The sequence below is a fragment of the Eretmochelys imbricata genome, chromosome 14, assembly GCF_965152235.1.
Source record: "Eretmochelys imbricata isolate rEreImb1 chromosome 14, rEreImb1.hap1, whole genome shotgun sequence".
Lineage (NCBI taxonomy): Eukaryota > Metazoa > Chordata > Testudines > Cheloniidae > Eretmochelys > Eretmochelys imbricata.
In genome coordinates this window covers 44,923,569-44,935,684 of record NC_135585.1, presented here as the reverse complement: position 1 = coordinate 44,935,684, position 12,116 = coordinate 44,923,569, and the positions used below count along the sequence as shown (strand labels likewise).

Sequence of the window (12,116 nt, the reverse complement as noted above, 5' to 3'; positions counted from 1 at the left end):
ACGATGTTATCATGAATCTCTCACTGAGTTGAGGGCCATAAAGTCACAGATCCTGATTCTCTTCGCACATGTATTACACTATTATGGGGAGTAGCTTCTGCTTTAGGGGCCAGTCCTGCCTCAATTAAGTCCATGCCAAAGTGGACTGGTATTTTCAAATGTGCCTAAAGGAATTTAGGTGCCCAAATTTCATTAATTTAAATGGGAGTTGGAAACCTAACTCCCTTAGTCGCCTTTGAAAATCCCAGCCTAAATCTCTGGAAGGGGAAGGGAGATCAGGTGCATAATTTCAGCAATTATTTTACCCCTGACTTAAATTTTATTCAGTCCTTAGCCCAGCAAATTCCCATTGTATTTACCAGGATGATGCCTGATATTGCTCAGTAATTTTCACTGAGTAAATTTCATGTGAATGGCCATATTTTGGCCAGCACTAGGAACCTGGTATTTTTTTCTGAAGGTGTTTTAGAAACTCGGCATATTACACTGTGGATGGCAAATGCTCTGAGCAGTTCAGGATTTCATGAGCACAATGACAACCCGGTGGAACTGGATAGCTAAGCACCAGGGCTGAGATCCTCAAAGGTATAAAGGTGCTAAAGAGACAAACAGGTGCCTAGCAGGATCTTCAAAAGCACCTTGGTGTCTAACTTCCATTGAAGTCCCTAGAATTCAAACTATACTACATTCAAGCACACTAGGGAGCCTTAGGGTAAAATTTCCTAAAGCACCTAGGTGACTTAGGAGCTTAAGTCTCATTGGCTCTTTAGGCAATTAGCTGCACTTGAAAATTTAACTGTCAATCCTATTTTCAAAAGTGATTTGTGGCCAGATTAGTTGAGGTATTTAGGCACCTAGTGGGATTTTGAAAAGCACCTTGGTACCTAAATCATTGATTTCAATGGATGTTAGGCAACTAGAAGGTTTGAAAATTCCACTAGGTGCCTAAATACTTTTAAAAATCTGGCCCTAGGGCTTGTCTATACAGAGAAGACACAGCAACTTAACTTCAATATGTTTATTTAGTCCACTGCAACTTTTGTGCCTTTGTGGACTCTTTAGGTTGAAAACTGGTTATATCAGTTCAGTTTGCACCTGAAAATTGATATACATGAGGTTTAAACCAATATAATATCCCTATACAAAGTTGCACTCTTTTAGCTAAATTGGTATAAAATCACACCTTTCATTATGTCAGTACAACTTTTTGTGTAGACTAGAGGCAAATATTTCAAAAGCACCAAAGTGTCTTAGAACCAGATTTTCAAAGGTTATTAGGTGTCTAGTGGGATTTTCAAAGGCCTAGGCCCCTAAACCCCATTGAATTGAATTGGAGTTATGTGCTTAACCTGCATAGGTACTTCTGAAATTCCCACTAGGTGCCTATCTGCCTTTCTTCAGATGTCTGAATGTCTTTAGCTTCTGGTGCTTTATACTTCTGTATCTTAGACCACCTATTAGGTTGCCTAAATGTGGACGTAGTTGCCTAACTTTGGGCAGCCACTTAGGGCCAGATTTGAAAAAGTATTTAGTCACCTAGTGAGATTATTAAAAGGACAGAGGCACCTAACATCCACAGAAATCAATGAGTTGTAGGTTCCGAGGTGCTTCTGGAAATTTCAATAGGCATCTAAATACCTTGAGAAATCTGTCCTTTTGTCTTTTACAAATGGAGAAACTGAGGAACAAAGAACTTAAACAATTTCACAGTGGTCCATCAGCAAGTCAATGGAGACACAGAACCAAGGTCTCCTAACTTCCAGTGCTCTTCTTTAAACAAGGACACCGTCCTCACTAAGCCAGGGGTTTGGCACATTCTTGAGAAGACAGTGAAATTCTGTTGAGACCAAATCCCAAGAGCACTTCTGAGGAACATAAATTTGTCTTCTTTCTTGGACCTGTTGAGTTGCCATACATAAACGAAACAGTGTAGCCAGACAGCCAGCCCCCCCCCCTCAGACCAGCATTGCTGGAAACACAGGAGGAAGCCGGAACAGGGCACTTAACATATATTCCAGCACAGCCTTTGAAGCTGTGAAAGCACAGGTGTGCTGCTACAATGTGCCTCTGGGAGCAGATACAACGATTAAGCTCACAGCAGGCAGAGGCCCTGTGACAGACATGGCTTTTAGCCCCTACTAACTAGTGTGATGCACACACACCAACATCCTAGTTGGGAAAATATTTACCCTGATAAAAGAAATGTCCAGTAGTCGACACTTATTGTTTCTCTCCCTTGCAAGTGTAAACTACTCTTGCGAAAGCTGGCGTCACCCAGACAGACCAGCCTCAATTTGGCATAAGAAAGGAGAAAGAGAATAAAGGAGTACAGAGGTATAAGTAGGGGACCTACAGCACCATGATTTTTGAGTGCTTTTCACTATCTATCTGCTGGTCAGATAAGTGACAGCCTCCCAAGGCTTGTGCAGCTAAGAGGGTCCCTACGCCTTGTCCCTTATTCGTCTTTCCGCGGACTTGAGTGACCGATCCTGGCTTGGCTCCGCTGGAATCGAGAGATGCAAGGAGGGTAAGAAGCACCCACACCTGATCTCCTATCTTTATGTACACATATTTTGAAATAGAGCTCTATACTTTGTTTTCTTTCTTTGGGATTGTGGCTTCAGTTTTGTAACTTGTTTGTGTGTGTAACATCTCTACATTTAAATAAGTAGGCACTAGCAATTTTGTAACCATATGATTAGAATCTAGCTTAATAAATTTTGGTAACCATTTATGCATAAGCCTGACTTGTTTTCTCTGGTTTACTGTAAAGCAGCCAACACAATTAAAGAACCTCAGCCGTTTTGGCTCTAAAGCCTGGCCATTAGGTGAGAGTACTAAGAGCCTAGCGTTGAGTTGTGCCGCCTCCACGGGGCAAACTCTTGGGGCACCTGTCAGTCAATCCTGGCTGCCCGCTGCGAAGGAGCTCTGAGCTCTAGCAGTTAAAGTCACGGGTGTGGAGAGGCTCTTAGTGCTGCCATTGGGGCACCTGTCAGTCAGTATTGACTGCCCGCTGCGAAGGAGCTCTGAGCTCTAGCAGTTAAAGTCACGGGTGGTTAGGACCTTGGGGCATCCGTCAGCCTAGCCCGGGCTGCCCGCCGCGAAGGGACAGTGCGTCCTAGCGGTTAAAGTCACGGATGGTATAAACGGGCATAGCTGGCACCTCACCAAACATCCTTGGCCGTCGGCTAACAAACTGGTAAGGGAAAAAGACAGCAGGGTGATGACAAAATGGTAATGCAATGAGATTCTAATCAATATAGAAATTTATGCAATAGTAGGAAGATTTTGTGTATGAAACCTTTAAATGTTTGATTTATAGCTGGAGGAAAAAATATGGCTTGCAATGCATTTTTTTCCTCAGAATCCAAGAACGCCTCAGTCTAAGGAGAGAATATAATGTGTGAAGGAGCTCTGTTCTGGCTAGTTCTGTCAGCAAAAGCTAATAAGTTAGGTCCACTAGAGAGAGAGAGAGAGAGGATCCCAGAAATATACTTTAAACCACTTGTATTAAGACCTATTTTTTGTATACTTGGTAAAGTGACCTACTGGGCCATATCTGGTTGGAAGGAATAGGTTTCCCAGTGAGTAATTGGTTCATCTGTAACATACTTCCTTCTCTCTCACTTACTTTCTCACTTTCTAAATTTCACTCATCTTTTTCAACTCTTGAATGCAGAAGAGAAAATAACTATATGATAGATCTGTGGAACTCGCTGCTGCTGTAATTTATTGAGTCCCATAGATAAGAATGTAAAAATGGATTGGATAGTTCTCTAAGAGGTAGACTTAGGTTTTCATAGCCACAAATGCCACATGGACACCCACTCCTCATTCATTTTCACGGGCATTTGTTTGTTTAAGAACCAGATTTTTAAAGGTTTTTAGGCACCTAATGAGATTTTTAGAAGTATCTTGGCATCTAAAAATCCTTGATTGCAATGGGTATTAGACACCTAGCTGCTTTGAAAAATCCCACTACACACCTAAAAGCCTTTAAGAATTTGCCCCATAATCCCTTAGGCAGCTTTTGAAATCTCAGCTGTAGCCTGGTCTGGTAGATGGGAAATAAGGAGTTGGAGTTTGTCCCAGCTCTGTCACTCATTTACTGTGTGAAAGTCAGATTAACTGTCTGTGCCTCAGTTTCCCCATCTGTAAATAAATGAAATAATCCCACTCACCCACCTTGGTAAAATGGTTTGAAATCTACAGGTGAAAAAGCACCATGAATTTCTTCCCAAGTCTACTAGAGTGAATGAATAGAATAACTTTGACATCCTCTGTCATTGGATCAGGCCCTCTGTAACGATGAAGTTTAGGGTATTAGAAGGCAGGAGATGGTCTCTGTTCCGGGCTTTTCCCCTGACTTCCGATGCATCCCTAAGCAAGATCCTTTACCCCTCTGCCCTAATGTCTCCTCATATGGCAGAGGATTGATAATGCTTAATTATTTACTACAGAAGGGCATTGGGCCCATTCCAAACAACACTGAAGTTATGGCTACAAAGGGAGTTCTTTTCAACCTGTTGTAGAATAAAATAGCTTAGGACTGGACAGTGATTTGAAGATGTAAAGATGTTTATAAGTACAAGGTATTATTATCTTTGCCAGACTAGCTCAGATTAGCATAAGGAGGATAATCATTATGGGTACGATTTTTAAAAGAGTCTGTGGGAATCAGGCATTTACATTCCACTGAATCACAAGGAGATTTGAATTTTTAATTGCTTTGAACTCCTTTGAAAATCCCATTGCACAGTGACAATCAATCGTTTATCCTTGAGGGCAAAGTCTTATTTCCGTCTCAGCTGAGCATGGAATGTGCCTCTAAGGTCCGGCACTGCAAAATCAGGTACATTTATTTTGGTTTATAATTTCTTCTTTTGTAAAATGGGGACAATGACCCTGACTCCAGTTGTAAAATGTGTTGAGATCTACTGATGAAAACCATTGCACAAAAGCTAGGGATTATACTTAATGAGCATTGACAATTAAGCACTGTCTGGTACATAATTCTGTATGAAATTCTTGTTCTGTTCTCACTTGTACGTTAATATGTCATGGATAGGCTTGGCAGCATTTTATTTTTATTATTTATAATTTTGATGGGTACTGTCACTGTTTGTTTTTAAGCATTTTCTCCACTTTTTATTTATTTCAGTGTTCATAGTTGTACAAAATTATGGGGGTGGGGCGTGGGAGACTGTCAGACAAATGATAGTTAACACTGAGATTCAAAAAGTGAAAGCTCTATAAACCATTAAAACACAAATTGTCAACATCATGTGTTAAACTATAGAAAGTAAATATCCTTAATTCAACAGATCATACCTGTTTTTACTGTTCATTCACTAATCTATTTGTAAGCCTAATTCAAAAGTCTAAATCACTGGATTTTGACTCTAATAAGTTCTCCCGCAGTATTTTTCTTACTTTGCCTATCTGTAAATTTTGAGTATTATCGATGGAAATACATTTTCATCAGTTTGTGTGTGTGTGTGTGTGTGTGTGGTGAAATCGACATTTACCAACATTCACCAATACAAATCTAATCCTTCCAAGCCTAGTCATGACGTCTGTTCCTCGGTTGTTAGAATTTGATCCTGGGCAAACTGTAAAATCAGTTTTCATGTTCGATACAAAGGGGGAGATTGTCAAAGGATTTTCAATGGGAGTTGGGCCACAGAATTGCCCTCTTTGCCTCTGAAAATTTTCACCAAAGACAAAAATCATGGTCCTGGACTCAGAAGAAGACACATAAATAACCCCAGTGTTCCAAAGGTGTGTATTGGGAAGGGTAGCTGAGTTCTGAAATGAGCTGGAGAATGGAAAATGAGGGAGGATCTAGGAGAAAAGATTAGGAGTTCAAGTTTGGCAATGTTGTGCTGGAACTAGAGATTAGGATTCTCTGCCTTGGAATATAGCAATGTAAAATGTTCATCGTAGAGCCTTTGAGGAACAAAGACAAGTCGTGCCTGCCGCAGAGCACAGCAGAGATTCATGAAGGAGAAAATAGCAGAGGACAAGACTGACCCATTTACCTTAATATTAGAAGAAAGGAAATTTTCAGGGAAACTGGGATATTTTTCTTCCTATTCTTCTTCATGCTAAATTCCGTAATCTGTTAAAATGGGATTTGCATATCAGTGATTCTCCAGACTGCAAGTCAAGATCATCCCTTAAATATGGACATCCAGAATCAAGGGAAATTCTACATACTGTGTGTCCATAACCTAATGGAGTTCAATGGGTATTGGGTACCAAACTCTCTTAAGCCCCTTTGAAAATCCCAGCTAAGAGCATGGAGGGACTTTTGACAAGGAATAGCACTGGCTGAAGATTGAATGAACAATTAGTAGGTCAAAAGTGCCATCAACATTTCCAATGTCAATGGGAAAAATGATGAAATGATCAGGATCCCCTTCCCTTCCCTTGCCCTGTTTCTTGACAAACTCTAGTTGTAAGTTGTAGCTGATTGAGGCTTCGGGAGATAGGGGAGGTGATAATAATTATTCAGGCACTAGGATTCTGACTTGAACATTCAAGGAACATCAAATAATGCATTTTAACTGTTTAACTCCATGAGCATCTCTTGTGACCTACAGAAATCAAGACTGGGGTAGAGATGAAAAACTGATTTGATGTGCTGGTTTTCACCCTCTGAGTCCTGGATTTCCCAATTGCTGCTATTTGCATACGGAAGGAAGTGTCCACTCCCATGGATGATGAGATTGTTTCTCATCAGGAGGACTGAGAAGAACAGAATTCAATACAAAGTATCATTTGTTTCTCCAGATGTTAGGAAATCTGTGGACCAAATGAATTTGGTCACTGTGTGGGGTGGGGTAAAATTTTCTACAGCAGCTAAGGGTCAGATTTTTAAAGGTTTTTAGGCACCTAGTGGGATTTTCAATAGCATCGAGGTGGCTAAAACCCACTCAAACCCACTAGTACCTCAGGAGCTCACTAATTAAACAGAAGCTACTAAAGTTAGACATTTTTAAATCAGCAGATCCAGATAACCCGCATCCAGGAGTTTAAAAAATGCTAGCTGAGGAGCTCACTGGGCCTTTACTGTTGAAACGCTGGAAGAAAACTAATGTTGTGCCAATATTGAAAAAGGGTAAATGGGAGGACCAAGGTAATTATAGGCCTGTCAGGCAAGATAAGGGAGTGGCTGATTGTGAGGTGATTGACATGAGCTGGGACCGTATAGATCATTGTTGCAACCAAAGTCCTGTAGTGGCACCAAATCTTGTATAAAGGGAGTCAAATAAGGTGTCAAAGACAAGGTTATGGTTTGCTGGTTCTGATTATGCTGTCTATTTGTGTGTATTATTTTTGTAGTTAAAATTATGAATATTGGCTCTATACTGTCTGTATTGCAAACTTATGCTACGCTTCTCCGTGACACCCCAGACAAGTTGGTGTCAGCTCTGCCTAGCCTGCTTGATGGCCCATTAAGGACCACCAGATATACAATTGACCCATTGAGAGAAGGCAGACACGCCTTGGGACTCAGCAAGGTATTCAGGGACCTACCTATGGACAGAACTCTCAGGTGTTTCTAGGCCAGGTGATGGACAGCTTGTCTTTGGCACAAAGAAAGAAAGACCACATGGCAAGAGACTGTAAAAAGCTGCTGCAGCTCCTCCATCTTGTCTTCAGTCCTGCTTCTTACCTCTGGAGGGACTTTGCTCCACTGAAGCTCTGAACCAAGGACTGAAAGACCCATCCCAGCTGTGGATGTTCTCCAGAGACTTGATTTGAACTTGCAGTTTATTCTCTCACTGCTGCAAGCCTGAACCAAGAGCTTTGCCATCACTGTATGTCATTGATTCCATTGAATCAATTCTAGCTCTCATCTATATCGTTTTCCTTTTATGAATAAACCTTTAGGTTTTAGATTCTAAAGGATTGGCAACAGCGTGATTTGTGGGTCAGATCTGATTTGTATATTGACCTGGGTCTGGGGCTTGGTCCTTTGGGATGGAGAGAAGCTTTTTCCCTTTACTGGGGTCTTGGTTTTCATCACCATTTGTCCTCATAACTTGTGGCACTGGTGGTGATACTGGGAAACTGGGGTGTCTAAGGGAATTGCTTGTGTGACTTGTGGTTAGCCAGTGGGGCAAAAGCAAAGTCTTCTCTGTCTGGCTGGTTTGCTTTGCCTTGGTGTGCACAGAAACCCCAGCCTTGGGCTGTAACTGCCCTGCTTGAAGCAATTTGTCCTGAATGGGCACTCTCCGTTGGGTCCCGCCAGAACCAGCATCGTTACACTGATAAGGGACTCAATTAATAAAGAAATAAAGTAATATAATTAATGTCATTTAACATGGGTTTATGGTATCCTGTCAAACTAACTAGGTATCATTTTTGATGACATTACAATTGTGATTGATAAAGGCAATAGTGCTGATATAATAGACTTCTCTATGGCATTTGAGTTGGTACTGCCTGACATTTTGACTAAACAACTAGAAGGATACAAAAATAACATGGCACACAATACATGGACTAAAAGCTGGCTCACGGTTAGGTCTCAAAATGTAATTGTTAAAGGGAATTGTCTTGGAACAGGTATGTTTCCAGTGGGGTCCAAGAGGGTTCTGTTCATATCCTAACTCTATTTAACATTTTTTAATGATATGGAAGATGACATAAACTCATCACTGATAAAGTTAGCAAATGACACAAAATTGAGGAAGTAGTTAATAATGAAGAGGACAGGGTTACAGAGCAATCTGGATCGCTTGGTAAGCTGGGCGCAAGCAAACAATATGATTTTACTATGGCTAAATGTGAATGTCTACATCTAGGAACAAAGCATGTAAGACATACTTGCAGGACGTGGAACTCTATTGTGGGAAACAGTGATTCTGAAAAAGATTTGGTGGTCATGGTGGATAATCAGCTGAACATGAGCTCCCAGGGTGATGCTGTGCCAAAAGGACTAATACAATTCTTGGATGCATAAAGAGGAAAAAGACTACGTCCAGTTCTCGTGTCAACAATTCAAAAAGAATGTTGATCAATTGGAGAGGGTTCAGAGAAGAGCCATGAGAATGATTAAAAGTTTAGGAAGCACGCCTTATAGTGACAGACTCAAGGAGCTCAATCTATTTAGCTTAACAAAAAGAAGGTAAATGGGTGAATTAACCACAGTCTATAAATTCCTTCATGGTCTCTTCAGTCTAGCATAGAAAGGGATAACACCATACAATGGCTGGAAGTTTAAGCTAGGCAAAATCAGACTGGAAATAAGGCGTACAGTGAGAGTAATTAAGTTTTGGAGCAATTTACTAACGGTTATGGTGGATTCTCCATCACTGAGAATTTTTCAATCAAGATTGGATGTTTTTCTAAAAGATCTGCTCTACAAATTATTTTGGAGAAGATCTATGTCCTGTGTTATACAGAAGGTCAGACTAGATGATCACAATGGTCCCTTCTGGCTTTGCAATCTATGAATCAATGAAACCAATGAGTTTAGGTGCCTTGGTGTTTTTGAAAATCCCACTACATGCCTAAATACCATTTAAAATCTGGCCCTGGGTGACTTGAGAGCCTACATCCAATTTTCAAAAGAGCTTTAATCTTTCAGAGCCAGATTTTCAAAAGTATGAAGATGTCTAAAGCTTCAGATAGATGCTCAGCGGGATTTTCAAAAACACCTAACCACTTTAGGTGCCTAACCTGCTTAAGCATTTTTGTCAGTCTGCACCGTTGACATCTAAACACTTTTGAAACTCTAGCTCTTAGGCTCCTAAGCAACTTACATGATTTTGTAATGGGATTTAGGCTTCTATATCGTTTAAGCACTGCCATAAATATAAAGGGAAGGGTAACCACCTTTCTGCATACAGTGCTATAAATCCCTCTTGGACAGAGGCAAAACCCTTTCACCTGTAAAGGGTTAAGAAGTTAAGATAACCTCGCTGGCACCTGACCAAAATGACCAATGAGGAGACAAGATACTTTCAAAGCTGGAGGGGGAGGAACAAAGGGTCTGTCTGTCTGTCTGTGTGATGCCTTTGCTGGGAACAGATCAGGAATGCAGCTCAGAACTCCTGTAAAAAGTTAGTCAGTACTCTAGCTAGGAATGCGTTAGATTTCCTTTTGTTTAATGGCTGGTAAAATAGGCTGTGCTGAATGGAATGTATATTCCTGGTTTTGTGTCTTTTTGTAACTTAAGGTTTTGCCTAGAGGGATGCTCTATGTTTTGAATCTGATTACCCTGTAAGGTATTTACCATCCTGATTTTACAGAGGTGATTCTTTTACCTTTTCTTTCATTAAAATTCTTCTTTTAAGAACCTGATTGCTTTTTCATTGTTCTTAAGTTCCAAGGGTTTGGGTCTGTGTTCACATGTACAAATTGGTGAGGATTTGATCAAGCCTTTCCTAGGAAAGGGGGTGTAGGGCTTGGGGGGATACCTTGGGGGAAGACGTCTCCAAGTGGGCTCTTTCCCTGTAGTTTGTGTAACATGCTTGGTGGTGGCAGCATAGGGTTCAAGGACAAGGCAATGTTTGTACCTTGGGGAATTTTTTTAACCTAAGCTGGTAAGAATAAGCTTAGGGGGTCTTTCATGCAGGTCCGCACATCTGTACCCTGGAGTTCAGAGTGGGGAAGGAATCTTGACAGGCACCCTTGAAAATTGTACCTGTGATGTCTAACAATCCATGTAACAAAGCTTCTCCTTAATTATGATCTCTTGTATCTTGACAGATGGAGCCTGTGACTGGAATAGAGAAGGAAATCTACTCCAGGATATAGGAATTTATCCTTCTGGGCTTCCCCCGTAGTTAATATTTGCAGATCTCTCTTTTTGTGGTGTTTACCATGATGTATGTCCTGACAGTTGCAGGAAATGTTGCCGTCCTAGTCCTAGTGAGGGCCAGCCATCAACTCCGCACCCCCATGTACTTCTTCCTTTGCAGCCTCTCCTTGCTGGAGATATGATACACCACAACTTGTGTTCCCAAGACCATTGAGATTTTCCTGGGGAAAAGTAGAACCATCCCCTTTAGTAGCTGCATCCTGCAGATGGACTTCATTTTCTTCCTGGGGGGCACAGAATATTTCCTCTTCTCTGCCATGGCCTATGACTGCTATCTGGCTATTTGCTACCCATTGCACTATAGCACCATCATGAACAGCACCTTGTCTGCTCAGCTGGCCCTTGGCTCCTGGGTGTGTAGTTTCCTGGCTATTTCTATCCCAGAATCTCTGAGAGTTAGATTGTCCTTCTGTGGCACTGTCATTACTCGTTTCTTCTGCAGCATAGATTCCTTCATCATTCTCTCCTGCCCAGACACCTATGTGATTGAGATGGCAGCTTTTATCATCTCGATCATCGTCATCCTAGGATTATGTTCAATAACTCTGGTCTCCTACATTTACACCCTCTCCACCATACTGAGAATCCCATCAGCCCAAGGCCAGCAAAAGGCCTTTTCCACTTGCTCTGCCCATCTCACTCTTGTGATTATATGGTACAGCTCCACCATCTTCCTGTATGTCAGGCCTTCCAGACAGAATGCCTTGGACATGAACAAGACTGTCAACACTTTGAATACTATTGTAACTCCGCTGTTCAACCTCTTCATTGACAGTCTGAGAAACAAAGAGATGAAGGAGCCTTTATGGAAGGTATTCAGTGGGCGATGAAGTTGTTTTTGAATGGCTTAGATGTTACTGGGTCTGATTCTCAGCCTGTGCTCATGTTCCCTTTGGTAGTAACCGTCCTTGTTGTTGTTCTTTTAATCCTGGTTCCAGTTTTACATTTACAACTTTTGTATTTGGGTAAAATGTTCAGAAGTGCCTAAGGGCCAGATTTGCAAAGGAATTTAGGCACCTAAAGATTCAGATTGGCCCCTAAACACCATGAAAGATGTGGTTTCTAGGAGCCTAATTTTTATTGAAAATCTACTGGCATATTTTCGAAGATATTTAGATGTCTAAAGATGCAGATAGTTGTTTAGTGGGCTTTTCCAAAGCACTTCAGCAGATGAGGCACCAAAATCCCATTGATTTCAGTGGTAGCTACAAATACTTTTGAAAATCTGTCCCTTAAAATCTCTCGAGAGGTCCCATTGGCATGAATGAACATCTTTCAA

At 41.2% G+C, this 12,116-nt stretch overlaps 1 protein-coding gene across 1 annotated transcript; it reads left to right on the top strand.

Annotated features, from left to right (window-relative positions):
- Window positions 1–11,094: 11,094 nt before the first annotated feature.
- LOC144274121 (olfactory receptor 6F1-like) lies at window positions 11,095–11,667 on the top strand. Its single transcript, XM_077832776.1, has one exon. It carries the CDS (start codon window positions 11,095–11,097, stop codon window positions 11,665–11,667), a length of 573 nt encoding a protein of 190 aa, XP_077688902.1.
- The last annotated feature ends 449 nt before the right edge of the window (window positions 11,668–12,116 follow it).

Bases quoted from the DNA above. Each gene is read 5' to 3' on its own strand.
- LOC144274121 (XM_077832776.1), top strand. From the start codon at position 11,095: ATGGCCTATGACTGCTATCTGGCTATTTGCTACCCATTGCACTATAGC.